Raw genomic sequence first — 21720 nt, 5'->3', positions numbered from 1 at the left:
ATAATATTCCATGGTGTGTACATGTCATATTTTGTCTGTTCACCGGCTGTTGGACACATGGTCTGCTTCCACGTTCTAGCTGTTGCAAACGATGCCGCCATGAGCATGGGTGTTTAGATGCCTCTTGGAGAGCCTGCTTTCAGTTCTTATGGGTATGCACCCAGCAGTGGGATTGCTGGATCAACGGCAGGGCTAGTTTTAATATTTTGAGGAAACACCCTGCTGTCTTCCGCTGTGGCTGTGTCATTTTGCGTCCCCACCAACAGCGCACACAGTTCTGATTTCTCCGCCTCCTCATCAACTCTTATTTTGTTTTTTTTGTAGTAACCATCCTAATGGATGAGATGGTATCTCATTGGAGTTTTGATTTTCATTTCTCTAATGATTAGTGATCTTCAGTGTGCTTATTGGCCACTAGTATATTTCTCACTCTTTTTTTTTTAGTGTATTTGGCTGCCAGTTTGTTTGTTTGTTTAAAGATTTTATGTTATTTATTTGACAGAGACACAGAGAGAGGGAACACAAGCAGGGGGAGTTGGGGAGGGAGAAGCAGGCTTCCTGCTGAGCAGGGAGCCCGATGTGGGACTGGATCCCAGGACCTGGGATCATGACCCGAGCTGAAGGCAGCTGCTTAGCCAATGAGCAATCCAGGTACCCCCATTTGTATATTTCTAAAAAGAAATGTCTATTCAAGTCTTTCGCCCATTTTTTATCATTTTGTCGTTGTTGTTCTTATTGTTGTGGTTGTTTTAGGAGTCTCACTATATTCTGGATATTCATTCTTTATCAGCTATATCATTTACAAATATTTTCTCCTGTTCTGTGGGTTCTTTTTACTATGTTTATTTATCATCTCTGGAGGCCCAACATGGAATAGATATGTAATACCTGGGAAAAAGCAGGTCCACAGAGGGTGTGTGTCCTGTCTAATGTCACACAGTAGATGGTCTGTGTGATGGAACACTCTGTGGTGGGCAAGGGTGGGACATCTAATCCCCCACCTCATTTGACACAACAGCCACAATCTTGTTCTGTTGTACAGATGGGTACACTGAGGCCCTGGGAGGGCCAGGTCTTGCCCAAGGTCACAGCTGAGTCAGGGGCAGATCCAGGGGATGTGAAGCCAGGGAGATGGCTTAGGTACAGGGGGGAGACTGCCTAGGTTTAAATCCTGATGCTGCATTTGTGAGTGGCGACCTCTGGCGAGTTTTCGCTTGGAGTCTTCACTGTCTGCATCTGTGAAATGGGGCCTCGCGAAGCTCTTGTAAGGGGGCCTGGACACTTTAGACCATGGCCTCAGATACCACGTGGTAGCCCACCATCCCTCTGGCACCAAAAAACACTCAGACTCGGGCTGGGCTGTGAAGAATAAACTTTAATCTCTCTGGGGGTGGGGGCTCTGGTTCGGGTGCTCTCTAGGGCATTCTAGGTGGGGTCACGGAGCCGTGCACACGCACTCGGTACAGGCAGGTGAAGCGTGAGTTTCCCCAGTTGCTTGATATCTTCACCTTGACAGCCCCAAAAGCTCGGGCAGGCTGGTTCTGGAAGAGACTCACAGACATGGATCCATTGGCTTCCACTCTGCCTGTCCAGAGGGATGTTTGGGGGTGGAAGGGAACTCTCCCATTTCACAGGTGGGAAAACTGAGGCTCAGAGAACAGAATGGACTATCCTGAAGCCACACAGGAAATTGACACTCAGGGGCTGGGATGGAAGTTGCTGAGGCCAGAAGGATGGATATACTGTGACTGAGAAAGCATCCCAGCCGTCGGGCCCTGGCACATAGGGCTGTGGGACCCAAGGGCAAATTGTTGCCCCCTGTGGGGCCTCAGTTTCCCCTCTCTGTAGGATGGAAGGGGTAATATCTGCTTCCCAGGTTTGTTGTGGGCATGAAACAAGGTCCTGGAGCTAACTGGCCTGCCACCTGGTAGACACTCGCTCAGTGAGAGCTGCCTCCTCCTCTTTTTGCCCCCCACCCTCCCCTCAGGGATGGAGCCACGCAAAAGCTGGGGTCTTGGCCTTTGAGATCTCACTGGATGCTTTGAACCTTCTAGGGAATTACAAAGGTGAACCTGAAGCCCAGAGAGGAAGGAAATGGCCAAGATCACGTAGATTTGTGGGGTCGGGGTTTGGGTAAGTGTCAGCCTGAGTCTCAGCACCATTCTACCATCCATCCCTCACAGTCCTGCTGCTGTTTTCGGCTTCCACCCCTTCAGGCCTCTGTTAGATCAGGACCTGATGACGGGGCCTCCCAGCACGGAGATGTTAATTTGGAAGCCAGCAGCAGCCTGTTCCACATCTGCTGTCCCTGGAGGAACTGCAGCAGATGTAATCCTAGAAGCTGGATGGATCTCCTCGGGGTCCCACTTTGGCCCTGGGCAGTGGCTCCATACTCTGAGTCTCAGTTTCCTCGCTTGTCATGTGGGCTGGTGACCGTTGTGCACACCCGGGGGGTGAGAAGGGGTTCCCTGGGGAAAGCCCTGCGCATGTGTACATTCAATATGTGCTCAACACGGGCTGCTTTTCTCAGTTACCTGGAGCTGGAACATCTGAATGATGTTTTCTGGCTGAAACTGAAATGCCCCCAGGAACACCTCCTCCCTGGGAGAGCCTTCCATGCCCTGTAGAATCAGAACCAAAGAAAAAGTATCAGGTATGGGCAGGGCCTTCAGAGGGTGCTGCCCCTCTGCAGCCGAGACTTGCATACCTCCCAGGATAGAGAACTCCCTACCTCGTTGGGCATCATTCCATTGCAGGACAGAATATTGGTTAGGAAAGAGCATTCTACTGGGAATCAAAAGCCCGAGGGTCCTCTCCTGTCATTGACTTGTAGGATTTGGGTGTTTCCCTGACCCTTTTTGGACCTCAGTTTCCTTGTTAATGGCATCTGAAGACCAAAGTGGCTCTGAAAATCTTGGCTTGAAATAAGGTAGTTGCTTATCTTCCAACTTCAAAGGCTGTGATCAACTCAGAACCTGGTCACCCTCAGCCTTAACAGAGCCCCATCCGGCCCCCCTAGCACATTGGGTTGTGCAGACGGAGTGCCTAGAGTCCCACCATAAGAGGCTGTCCTCTTAGCCAAGCCTCACTCCCTGCTGGGGCATGCTCACGTAAATGACAAAGTCCTTGGGAGCGGTGTCCAGGCTGCCTGACAGTGAGATAGTCTTGGGGATGTGCTGCAGTGTCAGGTTGGACAGGTAGACCTTCTGGGCGAGTCGGATGGTCACCTGGCCTCGGTCCCCCGAGAAAGCCCAGCAGTTGCCAGGCGTCATGTTGGGCTGGAAGGGGCAGGTGCAGTGGGGGCTATGCTGGGTGGGTGAGTGAAGGTAAATTCCTCGTCCCACCCTCGCTCCCTGGACCTCCTTTGCCCTTTGCCTCCTGGATGAGCCAGATCCTTCCATCGACAAAGCTTAGCTCAAACACCACCAACTCCAGGAAGCTCCCCTGAGAGCTGGCAGCCAGAATGAGCCTTCCCTCAGCCCAGCACAGGGAGGGCAGGGGCCTGCTTGGGGCTGTGAGGGTTCCTTGACCCTCAAGTCTTGAGGGGGAGGTGCGGGGGCTCCTTCCAGTGCCAAAGCAGGCCGCCCTTCCCTGCCCCTGCCTCTTCTGTCTCCTATTCCTACCTTTCCCCCAACCTTGGGGCCCCACCCCCTTTGTGCGCACCCCCAGTGTCTGCTTCCAGGTCCTGCTCCCAGAACCCTGACCACACCCCTGCCACTCTCTCCTCGTTCCCCCAACCCCCCCTGCCTCGAGGATCACGTCCGGGGGCTGCGCATAGTTCCACAGCCTGATCCAGTTCCAGTAGGAGCGAGCCTTGTCATGGTTGTATGTGGCTGATGTTTGCTCAAAGTCGATGGAGGCCCCTGTATGGGAGGGAGGGTCAGGTTGGGCCCGGACCAGGCACCAGGCAAGCACTTTGGGTGAGTCACTGGCCCTCTCTGGACTTCAGTGTTCTCTGGGAGATGGGAGTAAGAAGAGTAGCACCAATAGGAATGCTAATGTCCACCCCACAGGACTGATGTGAGGAGATGAGTTAGCCCACCAAAGTCCTTCCCTCCGCGTTGATGTCAACCTCATTATTTCCATGGCTATTGTTAGGACTATTTCACAGAGGAGGGCACTCCTGCCCTGAGAGCCTAAGCCAATGCCCTCTGACCCCTCATGCCCTTGGGTCTGGGTTAGCCCAGCCAGCCAGTCCCCCCTGCCCACCCCACCTCACCTTCCTCCCTATGCTCCTCCTGCGCTCCTGCTGTGTCCACATGGGGGTAACTTCACAGGCGCTCCCCTGGGTCTGAAATACTTCTCCCTCCTGTCCAGGTCGCAACTCAAAGGTCCTCCCGCACACCCCTCTGCCCAGGGCCCCTCTCTCCCCACCACCTGCTCTGGTTTTCCACAGCACTGATTCCCACTTGCAATTGTCCCCTGTTGGTTTTTATGTGGTCAGACTACCCGACGTGGGGCAGGTGTGGCTCTGCTGGCCTCTGGGTCTGGAGGATGGTAAATGGGTAGACGGGTTGTGGGGACCTCCTCTCCCTGCCTCAGCTCCCCTTTCGACAACAGAAAATTGTAGCAAGAAAATCATCTGGGGGACAGAAGTTAGTTCTGACCGTGAACTTTCCAGTAGCAGAGAGTGCATCAGACCCGAACAGAAATCCATCGTCTGAAGAGCTTCTGGGGAAACTTGAGGAGGGCAGATTAGTGGGGGATGGGGGGCGAGGGGGACTCACTTACCTATAGACTTTAGGGCAAAGTCTGGCTTTTCAATAAAATCTCCTTGTATCATCTTCATTATTTTCTGGGCAATTTTTTGCTAAGGAGATAGAAAACACAAGCTGTGTGCTGATGTCCCCAGATCACGTCCCCGTGTGTGTTCACGCCAGATGACAGGCAGCTGCAGGAACTCCCTTGTCCTTAACTGTTTACCCCTGCCTGTGGAGACGGTGGCTGGTCCTGGCACAAGATTCCCCCAGTTGCTGCACTGTGAGGAGGCCCAGGTGACACAGAGCCATCCCTACCCCACCTCTACACTGGTTTTCCTCGGTGCTTCCACATGCCCCATGACAGGGTGTCCCACGTGGGACGGGAATCTGGGTGAAGTGAAGTGGCAGGGGGTCTTTAGTCAGACAGACTTTCACTGCTGAGGGGTTTGGGGCTAGTTACATCCCCTCTGAATCCAGGCCTTCTTGTCTGGAACACGGGGATGATACTCGTGTCCCCCCTCCTGCTACTGTGGGGATGACAGCCAGGACTTATAAGGCTGCTCCTGTGTGCCAGGACCGTCCTCGGTGTCCCATGTGTTCACTCTTAGCCCCTCATAACAACCCTCGGAGGTATGTGCTATGATCACCCCTATTTTAAAGATAAAAATACTAGGGTACAAAAGGGAGTGTGGGGGGGCACCTGAGTGGCTCAGTCAGTTAAGCATCTGCCTTTGGCTCAGATTGTGATCCCAGGGTCCTGGGATCGAGTCCCGCATTGGGCTCCCTGTTAGCAGGAAGCCTGCTTCTCCCTCTGCCTCTGTCTCTGTCTCTGTCTCTCATGAATAAATAAATAAAATCTTAAAAAAAAAAAACAACATCAGGGTAGCGCGTGCAAAGTCCTATAGTTGGTAAGAGGCAGACCCAGGCCCTTCGGTTCCAGCATTTGGGCTCTTAGCTACTAGCTCTCCTGCCAGATACAGCCTGCAAGCACTTAACCTAGTTGGTGCTCAGGAAAGGCTGGCTATTATTTGTATCAGACTCTTGAAAACTGTGGCATATTGTATTTCCCCAAAATGGCCGCAGCAAAGTCTCCTGTGACATACTTTTCTTTCAATATGACTTTAATACTAAACTAAAGTTCCCTCCCATCAGTCTGGGTGGGCCTGTGGCTACGGCAGAGGTGATGCCATGTGACTTCTGGGCTAAGCCTAAAAGGGGCTACAGCTCTACTTGGTCCTCTGGGGACACTCATTCTTGGAGGCCAGCTACCATGCTGTGAGGAAGACCACACAGCACTGAGAGCCCAAGTATGGGTGCTTTCATCAACAGCCTTGAGTTCCCAGCTGATAACCAATATCAACTTCTAGACATGTGAGTGAAGAAACTTCCAGATGGTCCAGATAGAGTTGCCAAGTCACCCCAACCTTCAGGTCTTCCCAGGTGAGGCCTCAGACATTGTGGAACAGTGGCAAACAAAATAGCATTCTGCTTGAATCCCTGACCCACAGAATCTCTGAGAGTGATCAAATGATTGTTTTGCATCACCAAGTTTTGGAGTGGTTTGATGTGTGACAAGAGTAACCAGACTAGCCACGGTGTTACAGGACAGTTATTATGATTTGTTTTGTTGCTGTGGAAACTTGGAAAGTTTGATGACCTGCTTAACCTCCAAAAGGTAAGAAAAGGGGACACCTCAGTGGCTCACTTGGTTAAAGTGGCTGCCTTTGGCTCGGGTCATGATCCTAGGGTCCTGGGATGGAGCCCCACATCAGCCTCCTTGCTCAGTGGGGATATCCTGCTTCTCCCTTGCTTGCTACTCCCTTTGCTTGTGCTTGCTCCCCCTCCCTCTCTGTCAAATAAATAAAATCTTCAAACAAACAAACCCCCAAAAGGTAAGAAAATATATTTCATCCATAAAATAAGAATAGAAATCTATGAAAAGGAACACCTAGAGAGCAAAAAAGAAAATTCTTGGGAATTCATAATATATTAACAGAAACAAAAAACCCAGTAGAAGTTTTGGTAGATAAAGTTGAGATCATGTTCTCAATTTCAGAACAAAGAGAAGAAAAAAGGGAGAATTGGAAGAATACAGAAGATGAGTTCAGAAATTTAACATCCAAACAATAGGAGTTTAAAAAATGAGAATAAAACAGATATGGCTGGGGGGAAAATACCCATTTAATCACACGAGTAAAGAAGACTTTTTAGGGCTAAAAGACATGAATTTCCACATTGTAATGGTCCCAAGGGTAGCCAGCCCATAGGCATACAATCATGACATTTAAGATGTAAGGTGAGATGTAGGGCTTCCAGGTAAGATTTAGTAAATTAAAGAGGATCAATTCTTCCACTATAAAAACAACTAGGAAAAGCCATATAGTTTATAAATCATATTTTAAAGCCACCACTGAGCTATGGGAGCAATGAGGACAAGAAGGATTAAAATTCTATAGAGGAGAGAACCATTCTGAAATTCCCTGACAATATTTTAATCCCTGAGGGCATTTGCTAATTCTGGGCATGGGCTGAAGACTTGGGCTTAGGCTGAATAAGGGCTGCTACTGGTGAAAGAGAAAGCAGCAAAGATTTTAATAGTCACAAAGGACTAAAAGGACAAAAGTAGAAACTTGATGAGCCTCAAACCTGAATAGTTTCCCCATAAGATGTTAATTGCAACCCAGAACTGTGGAAGACGTTAAAGAGCTACTTGAAAACTTCCGAAAGACAGAGTAAAACTTCCCAGTTTCACAACGTTTGGGAAACTAAGTCCCTTTTAGTGAGGGGACCTCAAATAAACCTAAGCGAGAGATTAAAGCCTTACAAACATCTTCCTAGTATATATCAGAATCATTCGGAGGGCTTGTTGAAACACAGATGGTTGGTTCCCATCCTTAGTAGGTTGGGGGGTGGCCCATTAACTCAAATTTCTAGTATTTCCCCAGGTAATGCTGATGTTGCTGGTACGGGGGTCATACTCTAAGAACCACTGCCCTAGAAGGAGTGGTGAATCAATACTGAGAAGCTGTAGCTGTACCTAAGGACTAAACCAATCACGGGCACAATTAAAGGCTGAGAATCCAAGCTTGTCCCTGGCAGAGGTTACCCCTGGGGTCAGAGATTTTGCATTGAGGCAAGGCTGGAAGACAAAATTGGAGACTTGGGAAGCCTCAGACATGTGGTCAGTCTTTCCCATTAAGAGATCTACCAAAAGTTTGAAGCTGCATGGGCAGGACATTGAAAGGTTACCCTTAACCTCTGACTAAATCTTTCAAAAATTGCAATCCAGGTCTGAATCAGCTGAATGAAGGTCTACATAGAAGTGATCAGAGTACTCATCTTCTTTACAAAGAAAAGGGAGAACATTCTCTAGTTGAAGTTATAATTTATATCTGGAGCATATAATCACTTCATATACAATGTCCTGAAAAACACAAAAAAATATCTAGACATGAAGAGACAAGACCATATGATTGATACTCCAAAGAAAAACAGATGATAGAAAAAGACCATAGATGATCCAAATATTGGATTTAGCAGACAAGGATTTAAAATAACTATGATAATATGTTAAATAAAAGAAAAAATTTATTAGAGAATTATGTTGGAGAATTTCACCACAGAATTAAAATTTATGAAAAAGAATCAAAAGTATATTTCAGAACTAAATAATGCAACATATGATATTAAGAACTTATTGGAAAAAAAATTAATAGTAGATTGGACAGAACAGAATACTAGATCGTTAGTGAACCTGAAGAAATGTGAATAGAAAACATCAAAAACTGAAGCATATAGAGAAAAAGAATGAAAATCAAACACACCAGGTAATAGCATAGGAATTACATGGAACACACTCTAAAAATCTAGCATAGATGTAACTGGAGTCCTGGGAATGGAGATAGATAATGGGGAAGAAACAGTACTTTAAGAAACGATAGCTGGGGTGTTTCGGAGACTCAATAATTAAGCATCGGCCTTCAACTCAGGTCATGATCCCACAGTCCTGGGATCAAGCCCCACCTTGGGCTCCTTGTTCAGCATGAGGCCTGCTTCTCCCTCTCCCATTCCCCCTGCTTGTGTTCCCTCTCTCACTCTCTCTCTGTCAAATAAATAAATAAAATGTTTTTTTTAAGAAATAATAGCTAAGAAATTTAAAAAACTATTGAAAAACATCAACCCATAGATCCAATAAGCTCAGCAACCCCACCCCAAACAGGTTAAATATAGAACACTGGAAATAAGAAGAACACCCTACAAACTCCCAGAGATAGGAAAAAAAAAATAACAGACCATACTCAAAGGACAAATACTAGCGCTATTACACTTCTCAACAGCAACAGTGTAACTAGAACACAGTAGTGGAATTCCTTCAAAATTTTCAGAGGAAACTTTCCTAGCAAGGCTTTTATACCCAGCAAAACTATCAATCAAAGGCAAGAATAAAATAAAGATATTTTCAAATGTGCAAGTTCTAAGCAAATTAATAAGTCTCCTATTTCACTCTCTTCCAGGAAGTTGTTGGGGGATGTGCTCCACCAAAACTTGAGAAATGAAATAAGGCATTAAACAAAGAGAGAAGTCAAATGTTTGGGAGGAGAATGGCCAGTATCTCACCTCGTCTGACATGGCTTCCATCAACTGGAGCTTAGCAATGAGCTGGGTCATGTTACCTCGGAGGTCCTGGATTTCCCCAGTGTGATGCCGCACCTTCTCCTGGTACATTCTTAAGAGGAAGGAGTTAAAACATGGACCAACTGGTTTGTGATGCTGCTCTTGTCACCCTCAGCTTCTGCTTTTGTCAGTCAGCCCACAGAGAATTAGCATCACATTTTCTCACTCTCCTGGCCTATCCATCAGGTTCTTATCTTTGAAATACTACTCATGCTCCTCTTCCTACTTGGAATATTTTAAAATTCAACTTACTCCTTCCAAATATTCCTGAATATTTATTTGCAATTAAGGATGCTGCCACCAGGTGGTATCTTGTTGGTTAAAATTTCTACTCAGCTACCATATGCTGAGCACTAACCTTAGGCTGGGAATTATTCAGAACACTTTGCATCTTCTTTAATATTCATAATTACCCAGAGCAAAGTGGGTGTTAGCCTCATCTCATAAATGAGAAGTCAAAGGCCCAGAGAAGTGAAGTAGCTTGCAAAAATTTAGCCAGGTAGGAAGTATGGGAGCTGGGATTTAAATCTAGGTTGGTCTGATGGCAGAGCCCACAATTTTAGGCAATACATCACAGGCCCTAGATATAGTTCTGGTTTTTAGGTGATAATAAGCAGATTCTTCTTTAGGTGATAATTAGCAGATTCTTCTTACCTCAAGCTTTGCAGTGGACTATTTATGCTGTCATCCTGGTAGGGTGTTGAGGAAAGCAAGGGATCTTTTTCAGATGGCCTAATCTGGGCCCAATTGAACTTTATCCATCCATTCTCCCACAACCATAAATCTATCTATTCACCCACCTACCATCTATCCAAAACCCAATATAACCTCCATTTAAAATCCATCCATCCACATCCATCCACCCTTCCACCCATCTACTATTCCATCCAAACACATTTCCCACTCATCTACTCTTCCATTTATCCAAATTTCCTTATTCATCCACCCTCCTGTCCATATAACTTACCTTATATATTGACCCTTTCACCAAACCATTCACTTTCCCATCTATCCAACCTCTCAGCAACCATATGTCCATCCATCCATCCATCCATCCATCCATCCATTTATCCACCTGTATATCCCATCTGCCCTTCCATCTGTCCATTTTCTCATCCATCCAATCTCCCATTCATCCATTCATCTATCCCCACAGCCATTTCCCCACATCCCTGAATTCATCACTTCCACTGTCCCATCCATTCTCTCTCCATTCCACATTTCCATCTGATCATCAGTCAACCAACATTGATAGTGGTAGCACTGTGCCCCAGCCCTTAGGTGGACATCACTGGAATGAATCAGACCCGGCTCTGTCTTCAAGAGAGCTCCCAATACAGTTGGGAAAATAGTCATGATTACAAAATATTGCATTCATGATTACAGAAAATTGTGGGAGGAAAGGGGAATATCATCACCTCCACCTGTAATTTCTGAAGGAAGTTACACTTTAGCTGGGTCCTGAAGTATTTAAAGGAGTCTAAAAGGGGAGAAGAGGAGAGGGAGGGACAAGCTCCTCAGATCCCTTTTCTCTTTAGGCCTTCTGAAACTTTTTACTGTCCTCTGACAAGGATCTCTGGCCACTGATTTCCTCCTCTTTCCTCCCCAGGAACTACAAAGCAAATGGTCTCATTTCATTTGAGAACAAACTGCCTTGTGTAGAGAGAGAATTGTGTTCCATCCTCACTCTCCCACTTTAGGATGGAGACTTGGCAAAGGAAAGATAGGTCACCTCTGGGAGTGAGTTAGAGGAGAGTCCTTCTGTAAGAAGAAGAACTATTGTATCTGACCTTTTAAAGTCACATTTTGGTGGGAGAGATGGGTTCCAGGTAGGTGTTGTGGCAGAAGCAGAGATTTGGGTCTGGGATGAGTCAGGAACTGACTAGAGTCCAGATATGGTGAGAGTGAGAGAAGCTGATGGAGGCAACATTGTCTGGTTGGAGTGAGGTTAGTCAGTGGTGGGGCCTGAAGAGAGCACACACTCACCTGCCAGACTTCCATTTTGGATGGTAAGTGCATAGAAAACATCCAGAATCCTGTGGGGACAAGAGAATGAAAGGAAGCCATTTAAGATGAAAGGTTAAAAGCTTGGGCTTTGGCATTAAGGTATCTGGATTCAAATTCCAGCCTTGGCACTAACATTGCACAACTTTGGAAGAACTTACTTAATCTCTCTATACCTAAATTTCCTCCTCTGTAAAATGGGAATAACAGTAATATCCACTTATGATCAAACAATATCATCTATGCAAAGTGTCTCACATAAACCAAATAATCCATGTCCCATCTCCTTCCCCTGTCCCAATTCTACTGGGGATAATTGATGAAGAGAAGAAAATAAGATGGTCTTCCCTGCATTTTATGATCTCTGTACTACCTGAAATCCTACCATTCAAGCCATTATTAAAAGTCTTTAAAACTTATTCGTTATTCATGGTGAAACAATCAACAAACCAGGAATAGAATGGAACTCTCTCAATCTGGTAAAAACCATGTATGAAAAACCTGCAGCTAACAACATGCTTAATGGTAAAAGACTGGATGCTTTCTTCCAGAGATAAGGAACAAGACTAGTATGTCTACTCTTGCTATTCCTTTTCTTTAAGATTTTATTTATTTATTTGAGAGAGAGTGAGAGAGAGCACAAGCAAGGGAGAGGGAGAAACAGGCTCCCTGCTTGGGGAAGGAGCCCAATGTAGGGCTTTATCCCAGGACCCTGGGATCTTGACCTGAGCCAAAGGCAGATGCTTAACCTACTTGAACCACCCAGGTGCCCCTACTCTTGTTATTTCTATTTAACATTGTCCTGAAGGTTCTAGCCAGGTCAATTAGTCAAGAAAAATAAATAAAAGGCAGATGACAATACCTTGCATAAAGAATCCTAAAGTATCTAAGACTGAGTGTATTGCCCAGTGTCAGAACAGCAAGGATATAAGATCAGTATATGAAAATCAATTCTATTTCTAAACACAAGCAATAAACAATCTGAAAATGAAATTAAGAAAACAATTTCATTTACAATAGCATCTCAAAGAAGAAAATACTTGGAATAAATTTAACAGAGTGCAAACCTTGCACTCTAAAAGAAACAAAACATAATTGGAGGAAGTTAAAGAAGACATGGAGATATATATCAATAATGGAAAGATAACCCATGTTCATGGATTGGAAAACTTAATATTGTTAAGGTAACACTACTCCCCAAATTCATCTGTGAATCAATGCAATCATTCTCAAAATTCCAGTAGACTTTTTTTTAAGAAATGGAAAAAGTGATCCTAAAATTCATATGGAAATGTAAAGGAGTATAGCTGCCAAAATAATTTAAGAAGAACGAAGTTGGAGAACTCAAACTTCTGGATTTCAAAACTTACTATAAAGTTATAGCAATCAATCCAGGGTAGTACTGGCAAATAGACATATAGATCAAGGGAATAAAATTAACAGTCCAGAAATAAACCCTCACATTTATGATCAATTGATTTTCAATAAGGGTGCCAGACAATTCAATAAGGCAAAAATAGTCTTTTCAATAAATCGAACAACTGGATATCTACATTCAAAAGAATGGAGTTGGATCCTTACCTCACACCATATGCAAAAATTAGCGCAAAAATGGATCATAGATCTAAATGTAAGGGCTAAAACTATACAAATCTTGGAAGAAAAAGTGGTAGTAAGTCTTTATAACTTTAAGTTAGGCAATAGTTTGTTGCATCTGACATTAAAGCACATATATGACAAAAGAAAATATAGATAAATTGGACTTCATCAACATTTTAAAAATTTGGGGTGCCTGGGTGGCTCAGTCAGTTAGGCATCTGCCTTCGGCTCACATCATGATCCCAGGGTCTGGGATCAAACTCCACAACAGGCTCCTTGTTCAGCAGGGAGTCTGATTCTCCCTCTTCCTCTGCCTCTTCCTCAGCTTGTGCACGCTTTCTCTCTCTCTTGCTCACTCTCTCTCTCATATAAATAAATAAAATCTTTTTTAAAAATTAAAAAATTTGTGTCATCAAGAAAATGAAAAGACAACCCACAGAATGGGAGAAAATACTTGCAAATTGTATATCTGATAAGGGACTTGTATCCAGACTATATAAGAAACTCTTACAAGTCAATAACAAAAAGACAAACCAATTTAAAAATGGGCCAAGATCTGAATAGACATTTCTCCAAAGAAGATCTACAAATGACCAATAAGCACGTGAAAAGATGCTCAACATCATTAGTCATTAGGGAAATGAACTAAAAACCACAATGAGATACCCACCACCACCCTCAGATGGCTAAACTAAAAGACAGATAATAACCAGTGTTGGTGAGGATGTGGAGAAATTGGACCCTTATACATGCTGGTGGGAATGTAAAATGGTGCAGCTACTTTGGAAAAAAATTTGGCAATTCCTCAGATAGTTAAGTAGAGACTTGTTGCATAACTCAGCCAATTCTGCTTCTAAATACATATCTAAGAGAATTTAACACACATATCCACACAAACATTTTACTGGAACACTCACAGGAACATTATTAATGGTGGTCAAAAAGCAGAAAGAATTGTAATATCTATCAAACAGTAGATGGGCAAACAAAATGTGGCATATCCATACATGGAATATTTTCAGCCATAAAGAAGGGTCAAATGCTGAGCCACGCTACACCATGGATGAACCTTGAGAACAGAATGACAAGTGAAAGAAACCACCAAGACCCCATAGTATCATATGATTCTATTTATATGAAATGCCCAGAATAGGCAAATCCATAGAGACAGAAAGTAGATTAGCAATTGGTTGTCTAGGTCTGGGGTGAGGGGGAATGGGAAATGATAGGTAGGGACTAAGGAATGTCTTCTTGGGGGTAGTGAACATACTGGAATTTGATAGTGGTGATGGGTGCAGGACTTTGTGAATATACTAAAAAACAGTGAATTAGACATGTGAAAAATGGTGATCTTTATGGTATGCAAATTATATCTCAATAAAGCTGTTATTTTAAAAAATGTTATTTGTTAGGTTAAGTTTCCTAGGAATTTCTAATTTCCTAGGAAATCCACACCCCTCCCCCGACCCCAAGTCCCTGGGCCAATATGCTTGAGTGGAGAGAGGAGATCCCTTTGCTTGGGAAAGTAAAGCCATGATGTGGGAGGTGATAGCAGTGGCCGGAAGGAGCCACAGAAAACTCAGAAGTCGGTAATAATTATGGTGTCATGGTTGGGGGAGAACATTACAGTTTTCAAGGCTTTTCTTAGCTTTCCAAAAATTTCCTTGGTCATCAGTTAATTTACTCCTCACAGCAACACTCATTAGACAGATGGGGAAACTGAGGCTCCTAGAGGGTCACTGTCTTGCCTAGGATGACATAGTCAGTGTCAGAGCCTTCACTCTTTCCCTCCCCAGGTTGGGCGAGAGCTCAGGGATACCTCCACCTGGGGCAGGGCCCTGGAAACATACCAAAAGCACAGAGGACCAGAACACCTGTCTTTTCCATGAGCTTCTGGAAGAACAGCTTGCATCTGGAAGGCAGAGAATCAGCAGTCAAGGTGAAGAAGGGCTTTGCACAAGCTAGCAAGTCTTGGCCTGGCCTTTGCCCTTTTCCTACCTGGCAGGGCAGGACCCACCCTGGGCAGTGAGATACCCACTCCAAGACGCTGGCTGAGTCCTGGGGCTGCACAGCATCACAGGGGAAAGAAAGCTCTTACCCAGTATTTGGGGCCATCAGAGATCCACTGACAGTGGTCACCCACATCTTCTTCACACCCTTTATCTGCAAACTGTCTGTCCCTTCCCTTCTGTCCTGGTGACCACATTCTTCAGAGCTCAGCACAAACGAACATCCCCTCATTCTGTGACCTCCAGAGTCAACACTGACCTCCTCCTCTTACCACTGATTTTGGTGTCTGTCTGCCTTCCTCTGACTGGGAGCTCAGGAGTGGTGAGAGTCAAGGCTGGGTCCAGAATAGGCATTAAGATGTTTGGAATGCAAACTCTCAGTGAATGAATGATGTGGAAAGCTCTGTAGGAATTTGGAGGAGTTTGCATGGACCAGAAAGGTGAAGGGAAAGGATGGGACCTGCACTCCAAGCAGGAAAAACAGCATGTTTCAAGGTACTGGGGCAGAAACAGGAATAGCAGGCCCAGGGGGTAAGAACCCTAGCCTTGCTGGCCCAGTGGGTCCACAGCAGGATGCATAATGAGGCAGCTCAAAAAGGAAGCATGGGGAAGGATTCTGGAAGGCTGCAGGCAAAGGAGGGAGTCACATTCTGAGGAGAGGGGATATAATAAAAGCCAGGTTGGGGATGTCTTCTGTGGTCTGGTGATCAAGAGGAGGTTCAAACCAGTGAGGGGGCTGCCATGGTAGCCCGCTGCATGTTCCCAGCCCCATCAGCTTCCCCCTCTCCAGCCTCCCTCTGCCAGCCTCCCCCTGCCAGCTCCCCGCTCCCCAACCTCCCCCGCCAGCCTCCCCTCGCCTGCTCGTGCCCACCTGCAGGTATTGAACAGAATCTGGTGAACCTGAGTCCTCAGGAAGCAGGCCAGGCAGGTGATCCAGGCTGCGGAGGAGGCAGGAGAGCCGTGAGCAGCTGCACCCTTGTTCTTACTCTACAAAGCCTTGCAGGGGATGAGGCCCTCTTGCTGGGAGACCCTCCCAATTTTCTAATCGAGCCCAGGGTAACCCTGCTCTGCTTACGGGTCAGCACCAGCTCTGAGGGAGGACAGGTCCTAGAGGTGAGCCTGGCTTGTGACTGGCAGTTAAAGGCTACCTCACAGTGACTCTGGAGCACAAGAAGTCTGGGGTGTGCCTCTGCCCATTCCCAGACATTGGGAGCTTCTCAAGGGCAGGGTCCCTGTCTGGTTTATCCCTGGGGGCCCTGTGTTGCCCAGCATGGAACTGGATAAAACGTTGGGGTTCAGGATAGATAAGTAGGTGGGAGGATGCATGAACGGACAGAAGAATGGTGAGACAACAGCTTGGAAGTTGGCCGAGTAGGAAGACAGATGAGTAGATGGAAGGCTAGTTAGAAGGATGGACAGGTGGACGACTGGGTGGGTGTGAATATTAGCAGATAAAGGTTGGGGGGAACTGATGGTTGACTCATTGAATGGCTGGCTGGCTGAGCTAACGGGGTGCACGGCTATTACAACAGATGTTCCGAGAAACGACTGGGTGACGAGTAAGTGGAGGGGCAGGTGGCCGAACTTTGGGGTGTGCTCAGACCATGTTCCGGAAGTGAGGGTGCATCACATCAGACCATTCCCATGACTTCACCAATGGCCTCCTGGTCCAGGGCCCGGGCAGGTGGTCGAGTAGGGGAGCGCCCGACAGCTCTGCCTCCAAACGGCGTGTCTCCCTCCGACACCCTCTCTCCAGCCACCAAAGAGATCCTGGCTGGAATGACACCCCTGACACTTTCAGAGTTCCCTCCCTCCCCGGCAGCCAAGCGGAGGCCTTACTTCCCCAGGTCAGCACAGCCTGTGGCTGGGCCCTTTTCCTCGGCCCACGCTGAAGGCCAGGGCGGTTCTCAGTACATACGTACACACACAGGCCAGCAGGCACTGGGTCAGGCCCGGGGCTGGGGCATTGAGGCGGACGGGCAACACGAAGGCATCACCTGCAGAGAGCACGGGGCTGTCATGTCAGGGCCAGCCTCGGGGACCCTGTGCCTTGCAGACATCAGAGAAGCACCCTGAGCTGGGTGCGGACATCCCTGCTCCCCACTCCGCCCCTCGCTGGGTGGCCCCGGGGTGCCCCTCTGGACATCTCTGAGCCTCGGCTCCTTGCTCCTCACAAAGACCCCGGGGCTCCCCCTCCCATCCCTGCTCACTCGGGTTCGGGTTCGACAAATTGTCCTCTGTTACCCGGCAGGTGTTCCGGCCTCTTGGGGCGACCCTGGGGATGACAAGATTCACAATCCCATTTTATAATTTTCAAGAAACGTGGTGCCCCCATGTTCCAGATTGAGAAAATGAGTTGCAGAGAAGTTTGCCTGAGACCCCCAACCTGTGAATCAGGGACACAGCCAAGCCTGACCGACCCCAAACCCAAGTCTCTTTTGAGACTTTTGACTTGCTCGGTCTCCCAGCAAGAGGACTCCATCTGCTGTGGTAGTAACCGGTGGTTATCACCCAAAAGCCAAACCCTCCCCTCGCTGGCAGGAGGCTGATTTTGGTCCTTTGTCCCCCTCCTACCCTGTGTGAGTTTCAATAATCCTGATTGCTCTAAGCCTACCCCCAGCGCCTTGCTGCTTATTGGGTTGGGGGGAGGTCTGCAGGGGTGAGGGGTGGGGTGGGCTGGGTATAGGGGTCTGGCACTTGTGAAAAAGGCTTTCTCGTCGCTAAAATGAGACCCACAGGAAGCAAGTCCCGTTCTCTTTGTACCTAGACAGCCATGCTTCTCTGGGCCGCTGGAGCTGCACTAGCCAGCTGTCACAGTGGGGAGGCCAACAGGGAGAGCGAAATGATAGTGGGGACCTGGGTCTCGGGGACACTGCAGACCCATGGAATTGACGTGCTCTGGAGCAACCTACCTCTTGGGAACTTTTGGTGTGTGAGATAACACATTTTTTTAATTTCTTAAGACAATGGTCTCTGAACATTTATTATTACACCCTCTTCCAATGTACTTATTTTTATTTCTTAAGAAATGATATATACACAGGCACCTGGGTGGCTCAGTGGGTTAAGCCTTGGCCTTCGGCTCAGGTCATGATCTCAGGGTCCTGGGATCTAGCCCCGCATCAGGCTCTCTGCTCATCAGGGAGCCTGCTTCCCCCTCTCTCTCTGCCTGCCTCTCTGCCTATGTGTGATCTCAATCTCTCTCTGTCAAATAAATAAATAATTAATAATAAATAATTAATTAAAAAAGAAATTATATATACAATACCACATAAATATTATTTACTCTTTCAAATGTGCAAATCTGTTCATATATTCCCAAGTAATAGAAATCAAAAGAGGATGTGCTGAAAATATACACACTGAAGTTCTAGTAAGTTCTCCCCTTCACGCAGGGGATTGTTTTCCATACCCTCTTGGAATATACACACCCCCTTTTGGGGGCCCCAGTGATAGGCAGAGGTGAGCGTTTCCCCACTTACCCGCCATCTCCCTCGCTAGCCTGGGACCTCCCGGGGGCCGGTGCAGCCCATGTCCCCGGCACCCTGCCCAGCGCCCACATACAATAGGTGCTCAGTAAGCACGTGTTGAAGGGATGACTGCCCCTCCACTTCCTTGGCGGGGAGATTTTAGGAAAGCAACCGCCAAACCTTCCCGACCTTGGTCGCTGCCTCTGTGAAGGCCGTCAGTCATGCCCGCTCATCTCCGGGGAGAGGGCCGAGGGCCAGCATTGGGTAAACTGCAAAGAACCGGGCAGCGGGGGTGGGGGCTGCCATCCTCACCTCCTGGGCCGGACGACATCCTCCGGCGGGTCACACGGGCCCACGGGGCTCCTTGAGGACCGTGGCATCGATTTTCTTCTCTAGGAAATCGAGGGGAAATGGTACTGGGGCTCTGCGGGAGTTGGCAAGGGAGAAGTGGCTGCCGCTGCCACCAGCTCCTAGCGTTCCCTGGCAGGGGCCGCATGGGGTCTCACCAGGTCAGGTGGAGCTGTGGGCACTGTGACCTCATAGAGCAGGGGGCGGCGGGGCGGGAGGGCTCTGCCGAGTCTCTAGCTTGGTTCCGGAACTCCTCCTTGGCCGAACCCATTCTGACCCACTTTCCACTTTTTAAGATGAGGCCCCAGGACAGGGAGGGTCATGCCAGGATCTCAGCGGCCGGGCAGGAGCAGAGCGGAGGCTCCAATACCCAGACCAGGCTTTCTTTGTGCCCCTCACCCCGCAGCTCCTTCCCTGCTCCAAGCTTCCCAGACTTGCCACCTGCTTAGGCCGCACGTGAAGGCATCTTATATATGGGTCTGCTCACTGGTGGACGTTTCGCGGAACACAGAATATTGCATATGCTGTTGTTTTAATAAAATTCTGCATTTCCTGGAGACAAATAAAAGCATAACAGAGTGGAAAGGTCTGGCTACGTTTTTTTCTGTCAGCCCTGCCGATGGAGAGTTTATCTGGATTGTGAAGCTAAAAGGAACTCCTTTTGCCCCTGGGTGGCGGTTGCTGAAATTGTAGGCTAAGTTGCTGTGGGCCAACTTAGCCCACAAGGCAAAGATTTGCCCCTCAGGAAGGCCTGCAAACTAGAACCTGAACGTGGGACTGTGTTAGGTTACAGAACAAAGATGATCCGGGGCTTGCAGATGGGATTAAGGTCACTCACTAATCAGCTGATCTTGAGATAGAAGAATATTCTGGCTTATCCCGGAAGGGTCTGTAAATGGAAGAGGGAGGCAGAAGGGACATGGGTGGAAGCATGAGGAACCCTCAGCCCCAACTTGCTGGTTTGAAGGTGATGAGGCCTTAAGGCAGCCTGTGAAAGCAACCTCCGGCAGCTGGAAAAGGCAGGGAAGCGAATCCTCCCCTAGAGTTTCTAGAAAGGAACAAAGTCCTGCCAATACCTTGATTTCCACCAAGCCACATCCATGTTGGACTTCTGACTTCCAGAAATATAAGATAATAAGTTTGTGTTTTAAGTCACTGCGTTTGTAGCAATTTGTTACAGCAGCAATAGGAAACTCACACGGTACCTCTGAGAATATTCAGTGAAGGGGAAGCCCTGAAATGCTGCCCCCAGAATTGGTACAAGGGCCCTTCAGTTGTTCATTCATTCATTCATCCGTTCATTCAACAGATACTCACTGAGCGTCTGGTATGTTCCAGGCACTGGCTCTAGAGGTGAACAGAACCACTCCTGTCCTGGGGGAGGAAGACAAAGTGGCTGGCGGAGCGTCTTGCATGTCTCAGGCGCTCACCCAACCATGCTGGCCACTGCTGTAGGGAGAAGGGGCTGAGAATCTCCCTCCTTTGTGTCCGCGGGCTGTCAGTCAATGCGCCCCACACTGGATATGTCGAGGAAGAGGAAGTATTCATGCCAAGAGCAAACACCGAGAGTGGCTTTGGTCAATATTTGTGCTCCTTCCCACCGAGCCTGCTGTTTGCCCCCGCCACGGTGAGGGCCAGGAGGCCAGGAGTAGGGTGTGAGGGAGCACTGGGCAGGGGGGCTCCGTGCTCTGAGGGGAGGGCTTGCTGGTGTCTGTGGTCCCTGGCAGTTCTGTGGACCCTAGTGGGGATCCAACACAGGGGGCGGGTGTGTGTGGCCTCTGGGCCTGGCATAGGGGCTGGTATGGAGTCAGTGGGAGCCATGGAGGGCTCTGGAGTGGGGGAAGGCTCCAAGTCCCTTTGTGCCTATACTCCAGCTGAGCCACACAGAGGGACAGACGGGCTCTCCCTGTCATTACGCTATTGCTTCCTGTGCACAGTAAATTCACAAACACGTAGACAACCCTCTCGTCTGTTGCCCTTTGAGTCAGGGTTCAGTGTGTGACCAGGAGCGGGGCTCAGTCAGTGGCTGGGACTAGGGCTCCATTAGCCTCCTGTTCCTCCTAAAAGGGTCACATTTCTGAGAGCTTAGAGGCACCAGGCTGGAGAGGTTAGTGAGTTAGCCCCCTGGCCGGGGGCAGCCATGTCCTCTGGAGCCAGGCCAGGCCTGGTTGGGGTGATGAGGGGGACCCCCAAAGAGCAGGCCTCTTTCCACAGATCTCCTGGCCTAGGAGGCCCCAGAGTGGCCCATTCCCAGGGTCTTGTAGCCGTTGGCTGCAGCCTGGTTACGTGGCAGGCCCATCACACATATAAGGATGAAACATTTTGGCAAAGGCCATGTTTGCAGGGAAAACACCCGCAACCACAAGCAAACCCGCCCCTCCCTGGGTCCCTTCGCAGCGGGCCCTGCACACCCCGGAGCTTCATAAAGCAGCTTCCGCACCTGCCAGGGGGCTCAGGAGGCCTTGGCTGGGGCTGACAATCCACCTGTCCCAGGAAACCACCTGAGGTAGGAATGGGGATTTGGCTGGCACTCCTCTGGGAAGGAGCCTTGACTTCCCCATCTGTTCAATGGGAATACTACTTCCGACCGCCTTCTATAGAAGGGTCCATCCCCGGTCTTATTTGGGGACTTTGGGCAAGTGCCACTTCGCTGGGCCTCCACTAGCCCATCTCAGCAGTGGGCCCTCACACCTGAGTCAGACGCAGATCTGCTCACGGCTGGGTTGGAATGGTGTGGGGGAGGGGGAAGGCAGAGGTCCGCTTTTAGGACATTCCTCACCTGGTACAGGATGAGATGAGGATCGGAGCTCCCATGGGTCCTCCTCTGGGTGGGTTCGAACAGCGGGGACACTAGGATGGGCTGTCATATGGGCTGGACCCCGGCATCAGGAAACACAGCCCCAGACCCTGGGGTGG

General features: G+C 48.2%; 1 protein-coding gene across 1 annotated transcript; it reads right to left on the bottom strand.

Annotated features, from left to right (window-relative positions):
* Positions 1-1357: 1357 nt before the first annotated feature.
* On the bottom strand, positions 1358-18836 carry LOC111141750 (Sad1 and UNC84 domain containing 5). The gene is made up of 13 exons (XM_022494548.1): positions 18769-18836; positions 17197-17261; positions 16909-16983; positions 15858-15924; positions 14828-14889; positions 11361-11410; positions 10029-10063; positions 9318-9426; positions 4732-4810; positions 3748-3863; positions 3111-3278; positions 2535-2621; positions 1358-1541 (listed from the first exon to the last, which is right to left on the bottom strand). Exons 1-13 carry the CDS (start codon positions 18834-18836, stop codon positions 1416-1418), a joined length of 1107 nt encoding a protein of 368 aa, XP_022350256.1. The 3' UTR covers positions 1358-1415.
* Between the last annotated feature and the right edge of the window lie 2884 nt (positions 18837-21720).

Source organism: Enhydra lutris, unplaced genomic scaffold (assembly GCF_002288905.1).
Source record: "Enhydra lutris kenyoni isolate GAN:26980312 unplaced genomic scaffold, ASM228890v2 scaffoldscaffold6, whole genome shotgun sequence".
NCBI lineage: Eukaryota > Metazoa > Chordata > Mammalia > Carnivora > Mustelidae > Enhydra > Enhydra lutris.
Note: the sequence above shows the minus strand (reverse complement) of the source record. Positions and strands in the feature narration are given on the sequence as shown.

Coding starts and splice junctions, on each gene's coding strand:
- LOC111141750 (XM_022494548.1), bottom strand. CDS start 18,836: ATGCCACGGTCCTCAAGGAGCCCCGTGGGCCCGTGTGACCCGCCGGAG. Junction 4,811..9,317: donor TGGAAGCCATGTCAGACGAG/GTGAGATACTGG, acceptor CTATCTCCTTAG/CAAAAAATTGCCCAGAAAAT. Junction 1,542..2,534: donor TTCAGATGTTCCAGCTCCAG/GTAACTGAGAAA, acceptor AGTCTCTTCCAG/AACCAGCCTGCCCGAGCTTT.